This window comes from Manihot esculenta, chromosome 2, assembly GCF_001659605.2.
Source record: "Manihot esculenta cultivar AM560-2 chromosome 2, M.esculenta_v8, whole genome shotgun sequence".
NCBI classification, from domain to species: domain Eukaryota; kingdom Viridiplantae; phylum Streptophyta; class Magnoliopsida; order Malpighiales; family Euphorbiaceae; genus Manihot; species Manihot esculenta.
Genome location: NC_035162.2, coordinates 10,254,478 through 10,275,233, shown reverse-complemented (window position 1 = coordinate 10,275,233; position 20,756 = coordinate 10,254,478). Strand labels below are relative to the sequence as shown.

At 34.7% G+C, this 20,756-nt stretch overlaps 4 protein-coding genes across 10 annotated transcripts; 2 read left to right on the top strand and 2 right to left on the bottom strand.

Annotated features, from left to right (window-relative positions):
- Positions 1–68: 68 nt before the first annotated feature.
- On the bottom strand, positions 69–5,248 carry LOC110609320 (xylose isomerase). Its single transcript, XM_021748816.2, has 21 exons — positions 5,109–5,248; positions 4,614–4,712; positions 4,312–4,419; positions 3,961–4,035; positions 3,760–3,889; positions 3,586–3,677; positions 3,355–3,405; positions 2,612–2,688; positions 2,470–2,524; positions 2,264–2,365; positions 2,068–2,119; positions 1,895–1,940; positions 1,757–1,812; positions 1,574–1,625; positions 1,392–1,471; positions 1,197–1,267; positions 1,069–1,109; positions 867–966; positions 716–787; positions 539–616; positions 69–292 (listed from the first exon to the last, which is right to left on the bottom strand). The coding sequence occupies exons 2-21, from the start codon at positions 4,671–4,673 to the stop codon at positions 257–259; spliced, it is 1,434 nt and encodes a 477-aa protein (XP_021604508.1). The 5' UTR covers positions 4,674–4,712; positions 5,109–5,248; the 3' UTR covers positions 69–256.
- Positions 5,249–7,451: 2,203 nt separating this feature from the next.
- LOC110609322 (cysteine proteinase inhibitor) lies at positions 7,452–9,404 on the top strand. The gene is made up of 3 exons (XM_021748817.2): positions 7,452–7,692; positions 8,016–8,219; positions 9,250–9,404. The coding sequence occupies exons 1-2, from the start codon at positions 7,591–7,593 to the stop codon at positions 8,217–8,219; spliced, it is 306 nt and encodes a 101-aa protein (XP_021604509.1). The 5' UTR covers positions 7,452–7,590; the 3' UTR covers positions 9,250–9,404.
- Positions 9,405–12,239: 2,835 nt separating this feature from the next.
- LOC110609714 (armadillo repeat-containing protein 7) lies at positions 12,240–15,651 on the bottom strand. Of its 6 annotated transcripts, none has more exons than XM_021749490.2 (7): positions 15,497–15,651; positions 14,757–14,895; positions 14,583–14,619; positions 14,031–14,104; positions 13,823–13,919; positions 13,601–13,683; positions 12,240–12,621 (listed from the first exon to the last, which is right to left on the bottom strand). In XM_021749490.2, exons 2-7 carry the CDS (start codon positions 14,826–14,828, stop codon positions 12,445–12,447), a joined length of 540 nt encoding a protein of 179 aa, XP_021605182.1. In that variant the 5' UTR covers positions 14,829–14,895; positions 15,497–15,651; the 3' UTR covers positions 12,240–12,444. The 6 variants fall into 6 exon arrangements, with proteins under 6 accessions (XP_021605182.1, XP_021605184.1, XP_021605181.1 ...); XM_021749492.2 differs by having other exon boundaries at positions 13,823–13,916; XM_021749489.2 differs by having other exon boundaries at positions 14,757–15,045; positions 15,497–15,648.
- Positions 15,652–16,424: 773 nt separating this feature from the next.
- Positions 16,425–20,588, top strand: LOC110608473. Of its 2 annotated transcripts, none has more exons than XM_021747711.2 (2): positions 16,425–16,592; positions 18,552–20,588. In XM_021747711.2, the coding sequence occupies exon 2, from the start codon at positions 18,573–18,575 to the stop codon at positions 20,517–20,519; it is 1,947 nt and encodes a 648-aa protein (XP_021603403.1). In that variant the 5' UTR covers positions 16,425–16,592; positions 18,552–18,572; the 3' UTR covers positions 20,520–20,588. The 2 variants fall into 2 exon arrangements, with proteins under 2 accessions (XP_021603403.1, XP_021603404.1); XM_021747712.2 differs by lacking the exon at positions 16,425–16,592 and adding an exon at positions 16,619–18,235.
- The last annotated feature ends 168 nt before the right edge of the window (positions 20,589–20,756 follow it).

The following is a 20,756-nucleotide window of genomic DNA, read 5'->3' as shown; positions in this document are numbered from 1 at the left end:
GAGAAGATTTAACGGGGAAATAGTTCAAATTTTGATAAAATATAATTTTCTAATTTCTCCGAACACTTGGTTGCTTTAAAAAAAAAGGCAATTTTGCATATACATCAAATGATAATTTTTTTAACCCATTTTTGCATTTAGCAAAAATAATATTTGTTTTATTAAATTAAAAAAAAATTCTAAAATGACAACTAAAAATTATGGACAGGGATGGTGGGGGAATGGGGGAAGAGCTCTACTAATTAGCTTGATGTGACTATAGTGAAGCCTGGAAAATCATCTCTGCAAGTTCCTGCCAACATCAAACAAAAATCTTCTATTAGATTCTGCCATTACCCTTTCATTATTGTTCATCAATATGTTCAATCTTAATTTTGAATTGATATGAAACGCAAGCCAACCATAAGCTCAATGAAGAAGGATTCCAAAGGGAGAGAATAGAAGAAATCACAATATGAGAATCGGATGTGGTAGATATTTTGTGATTGCTGAAGCATTTGATCCAAATAAAGAAAAAAGAGTGAAATAATTTAATTACCTGCTTAGCAGAAGGAACATTGGGTTCTCCCCATTCAATGGCTTTCTTCTCAAGGAGTTCAAAATTAGCCTCACCAGCCTGTTGAGGACCATTATTTTTTTGCATCAATTCCAAAAGGAAATCAAAACTAAGCAAGAAAAAACAAAGAGAGGAATTAATTGGAAGCATATCCCATACCTCTATTTGCGCTCCAATTTCTGTGTCAAAACTCTCATACCTCCCGCGAACGAGTTCAGCCAAAGCACCCTCCTTCATGGCACAGAAAGAGAATTCATTAGTATCAAATCAAGTAAAGAAGATGAAATTTAATTTAAAAAAAAAAACTGACCTTAATCAGCTTGGCAGCATTTCTTAGTCCACGAGCCAGAGTATCCATTCCAGCAATATGAGCAATGAATAGGTCCTCAACATCAGTACTCTCTCTTCGCCTAAAAATATAATGAAATCATAAGCAGAGAGGCAGTCATATGATTAAATATTGTATGCATCTATACAAGAACAAGAAGCAAACCAATATGCCAGAAACTAACAATTTAGCATCAAAATTGAATCCTCCTGGCGCTAGTCCTCCCTGGATAAGACCAAAAACAAATAATTATAATACCATTCTATCTGAATTAGCCAGTTATTCAAATTTTCATGACCAATTTGAAGTTACATTTCTTATCACACTAAGCATAACCATAGTTGCCTCTGCAACATCCATCAGGAACTGATCTGTATCCCATCCTGTAAAAATGACAATCACCTCATGTTACAACTTCTAAATGTTTCTGCATTTTTTTCATCTGGGTTGCTCTAGGATCCAAAGGCGGCTATTTGTAAAGCACAAATGTTTCTTATTATTCATTACCAATCTGAGGGTCACCAGAGTTTGCATCTATATTTCCCAGCAAACCATCGATTCTTGCAGTTTCAAGCTCATGATGACAGCTGCAGGATGCGTAAGTATTACGAGTTAGCAAATATTGCCTATCAAAATGTGGTTGGCAATTATCTTCTCAAAAAATGGAGCATTGCATAAGGAATGTGTACCTGTGACCAGAAAGAGTGGCATGGTTGCACTCAATGTTGAGCTTGAATTCTCCTACAGAAGTCAATGTTAAGCATTTCTCATCGGGTCCTAATATCAACTTGTACTTGCATACAAAAATCTGTATATAGATGTTTTCTCCCTAAATATTATAAAATCACAAGATTAGGAAAACAAATACTAACCTTGAAGTCCGTATTTTCGGAGGAAATTAGCTGCTGTTGCGGCATCCCAATCATACCTGACAAAATAACAGCATTTGTAAACAGAATGGAACTGTAAGGCACAGAAAGAGAGAGGAATAATGAAATAGAAAAGCTTACTGGTGTTTGGTAGGTTCCTGGGGCTTAGGCTCAATCAGCAGAGTCCCTAAAAGGCAAAGAAGGATTAAAGATAGAATTTTACCAAAGTGAAAGAAGGAAAATCTAGTTAATTAAAAAACCAATTCAATCTACTAGAAAATAATGCTATGTTTATGTAATAAGCATAATTATACCTTTGAATCCAATCTTCTTCTTGTAAGCAACAGCTGCTTCCATAAACCTTGCCTATGGGTACCAATCGCATAAAATTAAATGGAAGAGAAAAATGCTTCATGTTAGAAACTGTGGGAATAACAAGCACTAATAAAAATTACAAGATCTTTAAGTGCATACTCCAAAACAATTTAGGAGTTATACGAATGAGCATACCAAATGATTAAGCTCCCTTTCCATATTTGTGTTCAAGAGACTCTGGTACCCCTCACGACCACCCCAGAAGACATAATTTTCTCCACCTAAGTAATGTGTGACCTATTGACAAATATCAATCGTAAAAAGATGGAAAAAGCAAGTAGGAATTCTGTTATATAATTAGAGGTCATATTCAAACAGCTATATTAAGATTGTAAACACACCTCCATTGCTTTCTTAACTTGAGCTGCAGCATATGCATATACACCTACTTCAGAACTGTGCAGAAAAGGACCAAATGTTCAATGAATATGCATATTATTCCATTTCTACTTCAGCATTCAACTAAAGAAAAGATTCAAATACCTAGTAGCAGCACCATGCATAAATCGAGGATGGACAAACAACTGAGCTGTACCCCACAAAGGATGGATCTTGGTTCCCTGCATGATCACAAAATTGAGGTACTTGAAACTTAAAAGGGCTTACAATTTTTTAATCTCAATATGATAACTTGTAGATCCACAAGGACTGTATGCAAATACCAGGTTGAGTATGTATGGTGTGAGTGGTATTAAATGAGCTTAATAAAAAAGGTGAGCGATGGTTCTGATCTTGAAGTTTTTCAAGTGTTAAAGGTTGTAGAGTAACATAGTAAGTTATGAGGTTGAAGAAGATAAGGTGTAAGTTGCTTTTCCAAATGGAGATTGAGGTTTTTATATACCCCTCTGTACAGGGTTCAACTGAGGGATGTTCCCTGAGAGAGGGCATTTATCTTCCTTACCGACCTTATTCTCCAAACCAGACTTTTAGAGTCCCCTGACCCATCTCATGCAATGGTTCAAGTCTGATCATACCCACAACACTATGGGAGGGCACACGTTGCATGGTCTTCGGTGGGTAACATTTTATATGTTATCACAATATATGCAACTAGAGAAAGAAAGAACACTGTTGCTGTCTGATGGAAGAAGCATCATCAGAAAAGACTTGAGAAACAGGCAATGGCATCAAATATGGATAAATTGTCCAAGTCCCAAGGGTGAACTGCCCCATTGAAAGCAAGACGGGATACATGAGTTGAATGCTAATTCATTCATGAAAACTACCTGAAGTTCTTTAGCAAGGGCCACGATTTCATCCAAGTTTGCATTGCTTTCCTGTAAGGAAAATAAAGAGCACCAGATTACTAGTTTCAGTTCGCAGACTTGTGATCAATGAAAATTACATAATCAGAAGCTAAGAACAATTTTAGAAGGCAAAGATTTGCTTCTCAAATGTTCAAATCATGACAAAGAGAACCTTTTTTTTTCTATTTTCCATAATCTTAAACGACTCACCTCCAGGGTTTTGCCTTCTGGTGCAATATCTCTATCGTGGAAACACCACATATCAACTCCAAGCTTCTCAAGGAACTCAAAATTGGCTCTCACTGAAATGTTGTTCACAGATATATTGCCATTTATACAACGCATTATCCTTGATATATGATGCTTAATGTTTATCAAACTTACTTCTCCTTTTGGCCATGGCCAGTGAATTGGTACCATCCTCCCAGGGCCAATATTTAGTTGGTGCACCAAATGGGTCGCCTCCTGTCCCACGAAATGTATGCCAAAATGCAACACTGAACCTCATCCATTCCTATGGCCATGAATCACTGTCAGAACATCAAACAGTTTAAACAATATACAATACTAAGAATGAAACACCACCTTCATTTTCTTCCCAAGAATAGTTTTTTCTGCTTTGTACCATTTGAATGCAAGTGGATTTTTACTAGAAGGACCCTGTGGATAGAAAACAAAATATGTACATTTAGAACACCGCAGAATTGCAAAGAAAGATGCAGAGCCAACTGCAAATGGAGATACATATACTATATAACAACGCTAAAATAATTTGAGAGATAATAAACAACTTCCGAAATGACTAAAAAAAGGAGTTGAAGAGATATAAAAAATATATATATACTGTAAACCAAAAAATGGCACAGTATTTAGTAGAGTTTCACATGATTGGACATATTACTTATAGAGACAAACTACAAGATAAAACATCTTTACCTCATACTTAATTTTTGGAATGCCAGGGAAAAATTCCCCTTTCCATTCATCTGAATCATCGCATCCACTGCTATGATCAGCGGGGCATGTTGGGGGACTACCAGCAATCTGAGTGCAAACAATGAAGGTAAAAAATTTCAGGGAAGACAACAGAATTTATATATTGTGAGTTTGGTTGTTCATAGTCACGCCTACTAAACCAAACAGATAAATATTCTAATACTAGTAATTAAGGCAGATCTTAAAATTATAGAGTACATGCTCCCAACCAAAATGCAAATGAGAATTTGATTGAGCCTTACCACTCCAGAAGCGATTATATTCAAGAAAAGGAGAAGCAGCAAGACCTTCCCACCCTTCATTTTGCAATTCTTTTGCAAATCAATCAAAATATGATTTATCTACACCAGAAGAAGCTACCAAGTTAGCACTAAAATATACAGAACACATTATATGTGTATACATGAAGAGCAATGAAGAGAATCTACGTTTAGAAAAATGTATATGATGCTCATTCAGGCATATTCACATACAAAGTGTGTATATCTATCAACCCATTATCCAATTTGCGAACTTTATCATGAGAATTTTGTGATCTGGAATACAACAATAAATGGGTATACAACAAAAGATGAGTATGAACCCATCAAGATAAACAAACCACTCAGCTTGATTGAATTTTTTTATGAAAGATCAACCAAATCACTAGAATAATGAGAAAAGGTCTTAATTTCTTTAAGAAGAAATCTTAAAGAAATTAACAGAAACATTTAAAAAAGAGATCAAGAGTAAGGGACCTGGGAAGACTCTGGATTAAACTAGATGCTAACTGGTAGTATGTTTCTAAAGAGTAATATGGAGCTGAGGTTGCAATCTTTATGAAGAACAAAATCTGTAATTTTGTAAACGGATAACGTCAAAAAAAAAAAAAAAAAAATCTGATTTAAATTGGAAACTTAAAAAGCGATTTGACTATAACTAAATGATTTGTTTTGTAACGGTTGTTATCTGTCAATTTTATCCAACTTCAACGATTTTCCCTTTTTAATCCTTCCAATCTGTTGTGTCATATTTAAAACAAATAATATTTAAAATTTATTTATTAATAAATCAATTATCAAACTTATCTTTTTTTAAAAAAAAAATTATCAAACTTTATCTAAAACCTATATTATTATGAATAAAAATAAAATAAATTCATAGATTAGCTAATAGCTTTAATTTTTTAAAAAATTATAATAATTTGTTTAAAGCACTCTGTAAATTTTTTTTTTGCCCATTAATATTAAATATTTTAAAGATTAGTAAGAGTACATATAAAAAATAAAAATTAATATTATTTTGAAATTTTTAAAATGATAAATAATATGAGATAAAAAAATTTTCTCCTACAAATATTGTGGAATACACCGCATTGACTCAATCAAAGATTGTAACAGAAAATAAAAAAACTTAAAATTTCTCTTGAGTTTTTTAATTCTACTAAGATGTGCTTCATCCCAATTTTCTACAATTATTTTTAGGTTTGAAAAGTAATTACTTACTGGAAATTGAAGAGTGTTACATAAGAAAAGTTAAGAGTGATTTATATAAAAAAAATGTTTAAGTATTGAAATTGGAAATTGAAAATTGAAAATTGTTTATTATTGGAAACATAGAAGAAAAAAAAAAAGTTTTATTGTATTGCTGAAACGTGAATTGATTGCACTTAAAAAGTTTTAAAAAATTGTGCAAAAATGTGAATTGAGTGTGATGCTATGAGATCCATATAAAAGTTAGGTCTAGGTGTTTTTTTTTTGTAAGCTTGATCTTATTTTGATTGATTTTTTTTTATTATCTCTATTTTCTTTTCTTTTTTATGTTTTTATCGGTTCTATAATCTGAATTAATTATTATATTCACATAGATAGTCTATTTGTATATGCAAAATGTTACGTTCACATAGATAATCTATTTGTATATGCGAGATTCTGATTTCTAATAAACAATTATTTAATTTCTCTTTACTGTTTTAAAATACAATTTTTATTATTTCAAATTTTACTAACAGATAGACTTTGATGATCGGCCGAAATTAACCATTATCAGCTTGGAATCCTATCCAATCCATGAAACCAGATTCTCGTTGATTTAGCTTTTTTTTTCTAAGCGATATGTTATGATCTATGTTATGTTTGTCCCAAATCTCGTGAGTTGCTGTGCCTATGAATGTTGAAGTTCGTGTGAATCTTAAAAAGCAATGTTAGTGATGCTTTCTATTGAAACAAACATATTGTTGAACAGTAAATAAATGATAATGAATGTGAACTGCTTATTCCATGAAAATCAGATTTTAAATTCCAAAGGGCAATAATTGAGCATATTGAAATGTTAAAAAGAATATTAAATATTAAACACAAAAAGAAAAAAAATATTAACAATTTATTTAATATCAAAAATTTCGTAAAAATTTAATTTAAATAAATTTTTTTAACAATTTTATCGTTTGGAGTGAAAATTTTTAATTTTTTAATTTAAAAATTTTTACTTTAAACAAATTAAAATTTTTAGGGGATAGCGGAGTCAAACTGGATTTAAATTTTTAGGGTTCCGTGGAATATTGGGCATTTTACTTGTTGGCCCATATAAGCCCATTTGTTTCTCGTTGGTGATTTTGTAGCTTGTAATTCTTGGACTTTTCAAGACTAGGAAAAAAAAAAAAAAAGAAGAAAAATCTATTGGCTCCCTTAGCACAATAAAAGAAAAAAGAAAATCTATTGGCGCCTTCACCTTCATTGACGGTGAGGCAATTACCATGTGCTGATTCCTTCATTGACCAATCAAAATTCAGTATCTGCTCAATATTATATTCGATACTTAATAATGAAGGAAGATATATATCTATAAATTATTATATAGCGCAGCACAATCCACTGTAATCATCTTTACGAGTCAACATTAACTATTGAGCACCACCCACGTCACGTTATAACGAGCACATTGATTGATTGGACGCGCTGGCAGTGGTAAGAATAGCAAGCACGTAAACAGTTTGGTCCACATTAATTTTTTATTATTTCCCAAACAATGCATGGACGTTTCCAATCTCCATATCTCAAAACGGCGCCAAATTGAACAACGCGTTTTGTGGGAAATTAAAATGCGAGTCGTTTCCTTTCCATTAATATCTCTGTCTCTCTCTCGGCATCCTATATAAGAATAATAAATTCAGCTTATCTTCACCCGTTACAATTTTCTCATCCAAGAAAAGCGAAGAAAAGGAAAGAAAATCCCAAGGAAATGGCAACTTTAGGAGGTATTAAGGAAGTGGAGGGATCGGCCAACAGTGTTGAGATCGATAACCTAGCTCGTTTCGCCGTCGATGATTACAACAAGAAACAGGTTCTCTATACAGTTTAAGATCTGAATTTCATTCAATTCGACTTGAGAATGACGGTTTTCTCGTTTTATTTTGATATTAAGTCTAGTTTCATTCTAATTTCCTTTTTTCCTCTCTCTGGTTGATTTCAATATGTATTGATTGAACTCAATGTCTCCTTTACTTTTTTTTCATCTATTATTTTTTAAAAAGTAACTTTCGTCGAATTTTAGGAATTTTGATTTGCTTACATGTTTTTCTCAAATGGAATTTCTTTTCTTTTAGCTGAAATTTTTGGCTTTCAATTTATTCGTCTCTGAAAATACATGGTATGAACTACGAACAGAATGCGTTGCTGGAGTTTAAGAGAGTGGTGAGTACAAAGCAGCAGGTGGTGGCTGGGACCATGTACTATATTACTTTGGAGGTAGCTGATGGCGGTCAAACCAAAGTTTATGAGGCCAAGGTCTGGGAAAAGCCATGGTTGAATTTTAAGGAGGTCCAGGAATTCAAGCCAATTGGGGTTGCCCCTTCAGACTCTACCGCTTAGGTGGGTGACGCTATTAAATTTACTTACCTTGCTTTGATTCAAGCACAAGTGCAATGCTCTAACATTTGGAAAGTTAGTGTATTTGATGTTAAAACATGTCAATACTGAAATATCTCTAGACAACTTTAAAGGAAATGACTGCTTAACTATTATCTTCTAATCGAGTACAGTGTGGAGAAATCATTGTCTCAGATGAAAAAGAATGCTGAATTCTGGTTTTTTGATGTTATGCTAGTGTGTAAATGCACAATCTAATTTCTGGTTTACTTGAATAGTACTGAAGAATAAAAATGCAAGAAAATAACTAATTCATATAATTGAAAACGCCTTAGGGATGCAACATTTGGGGTTCGATAAAATGCCTCATTAGCTTTATGTTTTTAGAATTGGTTCGGACATTTATGAATCTTTAGGTAGACTCTGTTTAGCTTCTCTGTCTGCCAGAAAATGATTCCTATTGGTTAAGGGTTAGCCTGGATGCTGCAGAGTTGTGTTTGTAGCTGTAGACATTTACCGTTCACCACGTAGATTTTCTGGCCTCTGTTATATACTGTGGTGGAGATCTGGACATATCCTGTAAATAATCACCAGAAATTTTGTTTACCTGTATAATAATCTTTTCTTAGATAACTCGTTACTATGATGAGTAAGATTTTTACTCATAGGTACTTGAATACTCGCTTTGTTTTGTAAAAAATTCATAATACAGCTGGTCTAATAGTCATTACTTAAGCCAACTGCTTTCGCTATGTGCCGTATTTTAATGTAGGGAAAATTTGACTAATATGTCTTGCATGTGAGCTAGTGTTGGATAAAATCGGGATTAAGGACAAGCTTTCGGTTTTGATTGGCCATTATAATTATGTTGGTATCAACTGCATTATGATGTTACTCTTGTAGGAGGTACTTCTCCCGGATATATCATACCTTCTTCTCTCCCTTGTGCCGTTTTGCATGCTTAGAATAGTTAATAATTTGGTCTTATTGGCTCGCTTTCATTCTTGGTTCTGATGTTATGTTCTCAATTCAGGTGACTGAAGACAATGTATATGCTACTGCGCTTGGAGTTGATGCTCAAAATAAAGAGTAAAGAATAATGTTGACAGTATTTTATTTCCCTTATCTAACTGGAATCGTCTATATGAAATGGGTATTTATGAATGGTTACATCTATCTTCTCTGTGATCTTTATTCTCCTTCAGTTGCTTATCCCATCCCAGTTCTCTATGGCCTTGAACAAATGAGATGTATTTGCCCAAAGAAATTTGCCAATCACATGTCATTTAGCCGAGACGTCAGCTTGAGTACGATTAGGAATATATCAAAAACTATTTAAAAAAAAAAAATCATGTAAAATGTTTGAATCTTATTTGAAGTAAAAAGTTTCTGGGTTTTGTGGGATATGATACTGTGTAAACATGGTAAAAAAAAATATAATGGGTTGATGGAATTAAAACCCACTGGTTAGGGATTCAATTTTGAATCTTCTCCAGCATTTTCAAGGCACAATTAATGGTTCGGGATTGAATTTTGAATCTTCTCCGGCATTTTCAAGGCACAATTAACTATTGAATATCGCTGAAATTTGTTGTTAATAGTGAACTTATGGCAAGCATTTAGTAATAATAGTGAATTTATATCTAGCCCTTCAATGGTTGGACTGTGATTGTCATCATGATGAATAATATCAAAATTATCTTCAATGACATATAAATACATTAATTAAGCTGATAAACCAATTGTTAGAAAATGCAACAGATAAAAGCAGTCCCCCAGCTTAAGTGACAATTGTCCTTTTCAATTTCACGAGAAAACACCAACACGTATCTCTAACAGTTTGGTTTTCATCTAAACTATGTAAACGGATAGGTTAACGGATAGGTTACCACCTGTATAATTGAAAGTATCCAAATTCGAACCCAATTATGTATAAAATTTCCGAATCCGTTTCAAATCCGTTTAGTATTTTAATTTTACTACCCGTATCCGTTCTAAATCCATTTAACACTATCCGCATAATACCCGAACTCAATTTTTTATATCCTTTTTAAATGTAGAAAAATCAATTTTATAATCAACTTTGGATTTGAGAGAGCCACAAAAGAAAATTATCCTTGAACATAGCTAGCTTATGACATTATCCTCCACTCTCAGCTTATTCTTTTCCCACGCTCCCCCCCACAACCCCAAACCTTGTTTTCTTCTTCCTTTAGACAAAGAAAAAAAGGCAGAAAGAAAAAGTAGTAGTAATAGTAACAAAAATAATAAATCACCCCATCATAACCGTTAACAGTATTCAAATAATCAAATTAATAGTCTATAAATTCTATAAATTTTTAATAACAACTAAAAATTCTTTAATAACATGCACATAAAAGATCTTGATTATCAAAAAATTTGATTGCAAACCTGAAGAGAGTTCCAGTCAAAAGAGATGTTGCCGACACCGACGCCGATTGGGGAGAGACAAGGGTTGTCTCCAGCAATCGCCAGTGAAGTGGGGTGAGAAGGTCAATTGGAAAGAGTAGATGTCACCGATTGGGGAGAGAGAAGGAGATGTCGCCGATGCCGACCGGGGAGAGGGAAAAGTTGTCTCCGACTGGGAAGTGGGCGATGTGGCCATTGAAGAGAAAGAAGGAGATATCGGGAGAAAGAAGATTTATTGTTGACTGGAAAGAGAAGGAAATGTCACCAATGCCTGGGCTACCGGCAGTCGTCAGTGAAGCGGGGGAGAGAGGCGCCGACGGAGAGAGAAGTATGAATCGAGTAAAATGAAAAAAGAAAGTGAAGCGGGGAGAGAAGCGGGAGAGAGAAGCGCCGACGGAGAGAGAGACGTATGAATCGAGTAAAATGAAAAAAGAAATTAGGGATTAGGGTTAGTTTTGATATAATATAGCTAATCGGATTCGGGTAACGGGTATCCGATTACCTAATCCCGAACCCTACCCGAATCCAAGACGGATAAAATATTTTAAACTCGAATCCGCCCAAATCCATTTTGTAAAAACCCAAATCCGTCCTAATAAGATTTGGGCGGATCGGGTACCCGTAAAAACCCATCCGCCTGACATCCCTAACTACAATAAATCATCTTTGACCATGAGGGTCGTCTTCAAATTTCCCATGGCAATGGTACGAGAAAGAAGCGGCAAGAAATATACTTTATATGACAGATTAAGAAAGATCCTTTTCACAAAAAGCCAGAAAAGAAATATTCTTTTATTAAGTAAAATAATTCTTAAAAAATATAAAATTTCTCCTTTTAAAATTCTTTAATCCTGAATGGCAATGATGCACTATGCTTAGAATTCCCTAGTTATACAAAAGACTTTATGAAAGGAAAAAATTTCTAATACTGTTGAACCAGCATAGACTTGAACTAGTGAAATACTCGGTCCACTTTTCTCAACCCCTTACAAATTCAAAGCCTATCCTAGTTTGTAGAGGGTGCAAAAGGAAACCAAAGACTCTTTGAGAAAAGACTAATAGAAGCAGACAAAAATTATATAATAAATGATAATGTTTCTTGTTTATATAAGCAAATAGATTTTCTGGCTGAGGTGGGTTTTGTGCCTCCTTCGAGAAACAGGGCACAGGATTTTCCTTTTGGAATCGTATGTGGGGAGACTAATTTTCAGCAGCTCCTACTACTGGACTAGCCATTCTTAAAGAAGCTCTAAGAAGTAGAATTAGCTAGTTGTTGTAACTGCCCCACTATAGGCATAGTTTCTAGAATTTTGATTTTATGGACCCTCCAGGTCCTGAGACAATGATGCTGAGCATTAGAGATGTTAAATTATTTGAGAGCATTTGATTGGATGATCAAGGAAACCTGACAAAGCTGGGCCAAATCACCAGTCATTTTCCCTTTGATCCTCACAAGCAAAGATGCTCATGTATGAAAAATTTTCAATTTTCTCGTACAATAAGAAAAACTCCTAGAATAGCTAAACTATATAACAGCATGATGCAATTCTAGAGGCATTTAGACGTTATGGGATATTCATATGATACACCATATAACATCAAACACTACAAGGATTTTTTTTTCTTTTTAAATAAAGATAAACATTACAAGAAAGTCAATGGTCCCAAAACCAGAGTAAAAAAATCTTGATAAAATTTTAAACGAAAGCTCATCAAGCCCACACTTCTTTATATTGTATAACCAAATCAATTTTCAAAGAAAATGGACACTCCTTATGAGGTCCATGGAACCCTTGTCTCACTCTTTGTCAGAGACATGCTTGTCAAGAAATGCTTTTGCCAGATTACTAAAGTTTATACTTACTGCTTCTGCTGCAGCAAACCTCTTGATACAATCTATAACTTCTGGCTTTAGAATCTCTTCCTTGTTAGATGAGTTGCAAAGATAGTAAAGAGCAGCAATAGCATAATTGACCTACAAGAGTGATACAGGAGGTTAATGGTATAAAATCTGTAAGCTTTTGGTCCCTAACTTCTAAATCAACCTTGGAGGGATGATTCCCTGTACCCTATCTGGAAAGCTAACGAAGTTTAAAGAAAAAAAAATGCATACAATTTTTCTGAAGAAAAGTAGACAGAGAGAACTCTTATGTAAATCACAGCCATAGGCACTTTAGAGATGCCATAATAAAAGAGTAGAGGAAAAAAATAGGGGACGTGGGTGTTTGAATAAAGAGGGAGAATATAAGAGAGGTGCGGGGGGGAAAAAAGGATATTTGACATCATACTCATCATTAGTTATGCACAAGTTAGTCTGAACCTAGCAATGGACAGATAAAACTCAGCCGACAATACCAAAATTTAGCATTTTAGCAGGTAGTCACACTGAAATATAGGTAGCACCAAAAATGGCACTTTAAAGATGGGATAATAGAGAAAAAAGGAAAGGAAAGGAAAGGGAGTGTTACATAGTGAAAGAGAAATACAAGAGGAGTGAGGAAAGAAAAGAATGGATATTTGACATAGTAATCATCATTTATGCATGTTTTAGTCAGAACCAAGCCATGGGCAGATAAACTCAACCTAGCATTTTATCAGACAGTCACAATTATGTGTTATTGTGGTACTATTGAAGTAATTAGAATATCAGGTGCAACAAGCTAAGCAAATATTTTTGTTTCTCTAGTCTCTAGTTACTAATAATCTAAAGAAATGCTCCCAGAAAATCTTATAGGAGCAACTGACAGATGCATGAAGGACGAATATAAACTCAAATATAAGTAAAACCAAAAGCCACCAATTATTTAATTTTAAAGAAAAGAAATTGCCTTTTAAAAGAAAAAAAATGTGTTTTATGCCTGCAACTAAATGTGTATTCTCCTATTTAAGTCCCAAGGTAAATTTCCATGTTTCAATGGAAGTTTTGAGGCAAGCAGGTGAAACCAATCACATACTGTATTTCTGACTGGGCTTGATAAGCATTGGATAACAAGGGGTATACCACCACACTGAGCGACAATTGCACCATTTGCTGGATCTACAATGGACAAAAGATAGTCAGCACTAAGACATGCATAACTTCAAGGGAAGAAAAAAATATCTTGACAGCTTTAATGGGAAAGAAAGTTTAGTGGTCGCTTCAGGTTTTAGCAAAACATTTATGTTGCTGGACTTACCAGCACAAGAATTGCATAGACCCCCTACCCCAAATTCTACAAGCTTCTCATTTGGCTCTGTTATGCAATCTATAAAGAGTTCCAAAACATTGAGCTGCTAAAAAATACATGCAAAAGATGTTTATATGGGAAACATGTGTAAAAGAAACAAAAACATCTTCGGTGACATTCCAAACCAAATAATTCCAACAACATAAAAGCATTGAACCTGGCGTAAGAATGCATAATTGTAAGGATCATAAGCAAAGTTTGCCAAGTTAGCAACAATTCTCTCCTTGGTTTCTGCAACCACAATAACAAAACCTGGTTCAAATATTTCACAAATGACAACAACAACATAAATGAATGAAGTACTTGTCAATGGAATGACCATATCATAATAGGATGCTGTCAGATAACATTTGTAAATTATTCAAATTACAAGAGATATTTGCACACTAACACCATTTTCAGTCACAGTAAAAATAGTTAAAGAATGTAAATAAGACATTATTGTAATCAATACTAAGCTCTCAAATTGTCAAACTTTAGTTAGTATATTTGACAACCACGTATAACTTTGAAGTTGAGACGCCAAAAAGAAGAAAAAAAGAGACACACTGAAAAATCAGGAAATCATAGAATGTTCATGTTCCATAAGCATAGTGCTTCCCCTCTCACAAATATATGGGTCATCATTACTGTGTGGAGATAAGACACCACATAGTTGTGGGATAAGGAATGTAGCAATAATATAATCTCTTTTATAAAGTAAGCAAACCTTCATCAGTTGCACTCTGAAACTGGCTCACTAATTCCTGTAATGAACATAAAGAAAAAGAAAAAAGGTGATTACTGATACCATATGAAAAAGTCACTAATGCACATAATAAATGCCAAGTTTTCTGCATTAGAAAAAAGTAATAATATAGAAAAATACAAATTAAATAGAAACCTGAAGGTATTGGAGCCTTGGAGTTCCATATTTTCCAGTTCGTTCTTCCTGCCTCCGATTATTTGTAAACATTTCTTCTTGCCCAGCAAATTATTTGAGAATCTGAACCTCATACCCTTTTCTTTGTTGAGAAATTATCCTGCTTTGACCGGCGTTAAGTGCATTAATTGAATCTTGTTAGGACTCAATTTCAATACCCAATCCCCCATCCCCTCATCAAAAAAAGAAAAAAAAAAGGCCCAAACACTCGGGTGAATTGTCCAAACAAGTCCACACGATGAGAGACCACCTGATAATACAAATAAGTGTTTCACGTTCGCTTCCTATGTATCTCATTCATATAGAAAATGCACTCAACCATTTCCCGGCACTAATACAAAGTAGGAAAGAAATACAACTGAGGAGCATTTCCCAGTTAGGCAAAGAACAATCAACCCACCACCTCAATACTATTTGAGAATACCAAAGTTAACCACTAAACAGGACTTCACTAACACATCTAATTAAAAAGGAAAATGAACGAACAATGGTCCCCTTGCACGCTTCCCAAACAAAATCATTCGACTAACCTAAAAAAATTGGCTCGGAAGTTCATCAGAAAAATTTCCTAATTCCCAATTATAAATCTGACGCAATTTCAAATGCCAAAGTTAATTCATATAGAATGGGATTTATCAGCATATTTGACAAAATAAAAGAACGTGCACACAGAGAATGAAGGGAGGGAGAGAGAGGCGAACCGGCGGAGAGAGACAGGACACTGCGTGATTGATGGAAGGATCAAGGATTGAAGTCGGCAAGGCGACGAGAGAGATAAACAAAGGTACTTGGAGGCCCATACAGAATTTATAGAAATATAGAATTGGGGTTTTGCGAGAAGGAAAAAGAAAACGTAAACAGTACAATTAAGCTGTCTCCTTTAAATAAGCCAATGTATTTTAAGAGTAAGATAAGTGCTAATTTAATTTAATATTATTCCTTCTGTCTATAATTTTTGTAATTTTATTTTTTATATATATTAAAAAAATATAATTTTTTCATTATTTTTTAATAATATAATATTAAATATATTAAATTTTATTAAGTATTAAAATATATTTTATATATTACTATAATTTAAAAAAAAATAATGAGTTTGAAATAATAAAAAAAAGAAAGATAAATAAAAGAGAGTATTTTTTAATAATGGAGTTTTTTAATAATAAAATTTTATTTTTATAATTTTAAAAATTATTTTTCTATTTTTATATTAATTAAAATATTAAATTTTAATATTTTAAATTAAAAATATTTTATTATTAAAAATAATATTATATTAAATCTGAATTTATTTAACTCTAAATAAAAATAGAATAATTTAATTAGCTAAAAAAATAAATTATTATATAATATTCTGTTTTATGTATATCTGTTTTAAAAATAAATGTATATCTGTATATCTGTTTTAAAAATAATATATGTATATCTGTTTTAAAAATAAAATAATAATTGTATTAATTATTAAAATTTTATATTTAAATTATAATATTATTAAATATGTATGCAAGTATGAAAGAAATAATAAAATAGAAAAGGGGAACATAATTAATATTTTGAAAGAAAAGGAAAAAAGATACAGGGCGAGAGAAGACGAGAGTGGGGCCATACATGTATTGTACATTAGCAGTTACGGATTTATCATATCAAATCTATTTTCCTCTTTTTCTTTTCGCAAAACCCTAATTCTATCGATTCATTTCTGTTTGGGCCTCCAAATACCTGTGTCTATCTCTTATCCTTCCCGACTTCAATCCTGATCCTTCCATCCATCACGCTGTCTCCTGTCTCTCTCCGCAGGTTTGCCTCTGTCTCCCTCCATTTCATTATCTGATTGTACTTTTTTTTTTTCATTTGTCAAATTTGCTTTCATTTTGATTCGCTGATAAATCGCCTTCTTTGGGAATTAACTTTGGGATTTGAATTTGCGTCTGGGATTTAGAATTGGGGAATTGGGAAAATTTTCTGATGGACCTTTGAGCTTTTTTTTTTTTTGGTTAATCGAATGATTTTGTTTGGTTGAGTGTGCGAGGGGACCATTGTTCGTTCATTTTCCTTTTTAATTATACGTGTGAAGTCATGTTTAGGGGTTAAATTTGGTATTCTCAAATGGTGTTGAGGTAGTGGCTTGATTGTCATTTGGCTAATTGGGAAATGCTACTGAATTGTATTTCACTAGTGCCAGAAATGGTTGAGTGCATTTTCTTCATGAATGAGATTTACGGGAAGCAAACTTGATACACTTGTTTGTATTATGAAATGGTCTCTCATCCCGTGGACTTGTTTGGATAATTGACCGGAGTGTTTAGGGATTTTTCCCCTTTGTTTGGATGTTATTACACATTTCTTTTGGTCATTACCTGTGATAATGTGTGTTAGTTTCTGGCCCAAGAACTGAACGGGAAATGCTTAATAAATTTTAACGATTCCCTATAAGCATTGGGATGCCTTTGCTTAAACAATAGCCTGACTGTAGTTTTTAGATTGTGTAACCTTTGAATACATATTTGCTAAAAACTGTTTAAATGTTCATCTGACTTTTCTTGATCTGACAAGTGCTTGACTGATATGTAAACTGAAATTTGTTGCGTACAACAGAGAATATAGTGCAGTGGTCCAAGCTGCAAGCATTAGGGTGCAAGAGAAGCGGGATGGATGTTTATTTACTAAAAATTTGTATACATATTGTGTTCTTATTGTGTTAAAACGAATAATGAGTGTAAAAAATTTTTAAAAAAATTTATAAAGCAGTAATTGACTCTGAAGAAAACTATTAATCCTGGTCAAGTATATACAGGACAACCCCCTGTAAGTTGAGGATGATCTGAAAACAACCCCATGAGATTGCAATTGTGAAAACAAAGTTCTGCTCACAATCCTCTTCTGTGGAACTAGTTATCATCATCATCAGCATCTTTTGCTGTTTTTCCTTGTTAGAGTTGAATATAGTAGTTTGCAACATGTTTATTTTACTTTTATCCTCTGATTTTGAATGTTCCTCCTAAATTTCAGATAAAGATGTTTTTATTGTTTTAAAGAACTTTCTCTTTTTTGGTTCGCTTGCTAAAGTTAAAAAACCAAAAAAAAAAAAAAAAACGAACTGATTTTGCTCCTTAATGCTATTGGCCTTCTGAACCCTAAGTATTTAAAGCTTTATTTCATTCCCTGCTGTCAGCCGACTTCCCTTCCCTTTTCTCTGTTTCTTCTTTCATTCCTCTCCTAAAGGACTGCCAACAGACCAAATACGCCATTGATTCCCTCACGACTCACAAGTGGATCCAGTGATCCACTCAACTTCTTCTTTTGTTCCTTTCCTAAGGAACTGCCAACAGACCCAACACACCAGTGGATTATTTGATCTATGTGACTGTCATCACGACTCACGAATGGATCTAGCAACTGTCGCTGCCCATCACGGCAGCATACTGACTGAGTCCATCAAGGTGATTCACCATTCGACTTACCGATGAAGACTTTGATTTCGTTGACCAAGTTCTTCTTCTCATTTTGTTTGCAGATTTTGATTTCATTTCCATTGTGTAATGAGAATCTCATTTTGTTGTCTTTCATATTACAAAAGTTGACTCTACCAATTCTAGTTTCATAATCATGAATCTATTGTGTTGGTGTTTAGTTTATTCCAACTATCATTTGTAGCTGATCAACATTTGGCTGTTGTCTTGGTGCTTGTGCAAGTTTCTTTAACATTGTGGAATTCTTAATGTTGATTATTATATTGGCACATCTTGAACATTGCAGGAATAGATTGCTTACAAGGAAATGTCTCCAGCATCAAAATACAAGTCCAAGGACAAAAAGGCTGGCAAGGAGGGCCAGAAAGCTTCAAAGTCTACTGGGCTTTCTAATGCAGCTAGTGGTATACCAGCTAGTGCATACAATCCTCTTTCTGGAACATTTCATGCACTGGAAATGGTACCAACATCCTCTGCTTCACCTCTGCATGCTAATGGTCGGTACCAGAACATAGATGAGACAGATGATCACTTTGGTGGTTCACTTGGAGCTGGGGTTGAGTATGATTCTGTTTCAAATAATGGCAGCTGGTCTGGTGAGTCAGAAGATCATAAAGAGAAGAATGCCATTGTTCGGCAGGAAACAATCCCAGGAGCTGACAATGACAAAAGGGAAAAAATCCGTCAAAAGAATGAAAGGAAGCATCAGCGTCAAAAAGAGAGAAGAGCCCAGGAATTGCATGATCGGTGCAGTGGTTATCTCATGTCAAGAAAGCTAGAAGCGCTTGCTCAAAAGCTTGTTGTGATGGGATTTTCGCATGAGCGGGCTACAGTGGCTCTAATATTAAATGAAGGTAAAGTAGAAGAATCTGTTTCATGGCTATTTGAAGGGGGTGAAGATGCAGACAAGCACCAGGATCAAAACATTGGTGGGGCTAATTTGAAAATTGACATATCGGAAGAGCTTGCTCGAATGACTGATATGGAAATAAGATACAAGTGCAACAGGCAGGAGGTTGAAAGGGCTGTGGTTGCCGCTGAAGGTGATCTTGATAAGGCAGCAGAAAGTTTAAGAGAACTGAAGCTAGATCCACCTACTGGTCCCCCAAAGCCAGAAGAAACTGGTGATCCTCCAACAGTCAGTAACGGTAAGCTTTCAGTTTCAGTAAGCCCGAATATGGTGGGACAACAACAGAAACCCAATCCACCTTCTATAATACCACAAAAAAGGGATGACAAAGATTTTAATTACACAAAGACAGTGGTTTCAGTAGCAGGATCTCCAGAATCTGGGAGTAAAAATCTGCAGTCTCTAAAGAGATTGCAACCAAAGTTGGAGTGGGCAAAACCTCAGCAAACTGCAGTGCCTGCTGAGAAACGATGGCCAAGTGCAGCATCAAGTCCGCCTGTTTCTTATCCTTTGGCATCACCTTTGCAAGCCTCAACTTTGCCAGCCAAGACAGAAGCACGTTTTGTGGCTGTTGGAAGTGAATATAAGAAAGTTCACCTAGGGACGGTTAGGGAACCGGTCATCATGATGCAAAGACCTCAATCTCTGAATGCAAAGCAGGTTCCAGCTACAAGCATAAGTTCCCCTTCTGGGACAGCTGCCAGTTGGCATCCTTCTAATAGTGTTGATATTGTGAAATCCAATGGCTTGATGCCTCATATTCCCAGCACAAGAAACCTCAGTCCAAACAATCTGAATTCAAATCAGATGTTCCATCAACTTCATTATCAACAACAGCAACACTTCGTTCCAGGCAGTGGTCCTGGGGATTCTCCTGGAACCAGCCGAGGAAATGGCTTGTGGAATAGATTAGGTGTATCGCCTACACTTGCTGCTGCTTCATCTCTTGGACTCTTCTCTGGGTTGGGTGGCCCTGCTGGTTCATCAGGTGCATCTTCTCCAGTTGACTGGAGTACTGCTGGCTCTATGACCCAGTTAGATTACACCAGCATAGACTGGAGTTTGGATCGAAATATTTCCTTTCCAAGGCCTAGTGGATTGTGTTTGGGGCCATGTTCTTTAAAAAATGGCACCCAGATATATGATTCAAGTGCTACTAGCACGGGTGCTAAGCTGGCAATGAAAACAGCAGCAAATGGGAATGGTGTACGCATTCCAGGATTGCAGGAGGGTGGAGTGGTCACAGAAACATCTGCAGCTAATTCTCATGAATGGACATCCCCATTTGAAGGGAAAGATCTCTTTAGTTTACCTAGACAGTTTGTTTCATCTCCCTCACTCTAGGGTGGGGGGCATGATTTCAATGAATAAAATGAAAAAAAGAAAAAGACTAGAAAAATATGTTGAATTTGATGTTGGTGTTGGTTATTGTCGTGCTTCTGATTTGAAAGTTGGTGAATGTCTTCATAGTTGGTAAAAAAACAAAGAGCATCCTCTGATTGTTTGCCTTTTTCACATTTAGGCTAGGGATGGTCCGATTAAACTTTAGTGTCCTCTTTACTTGGCCAAAATTCTTCCAAC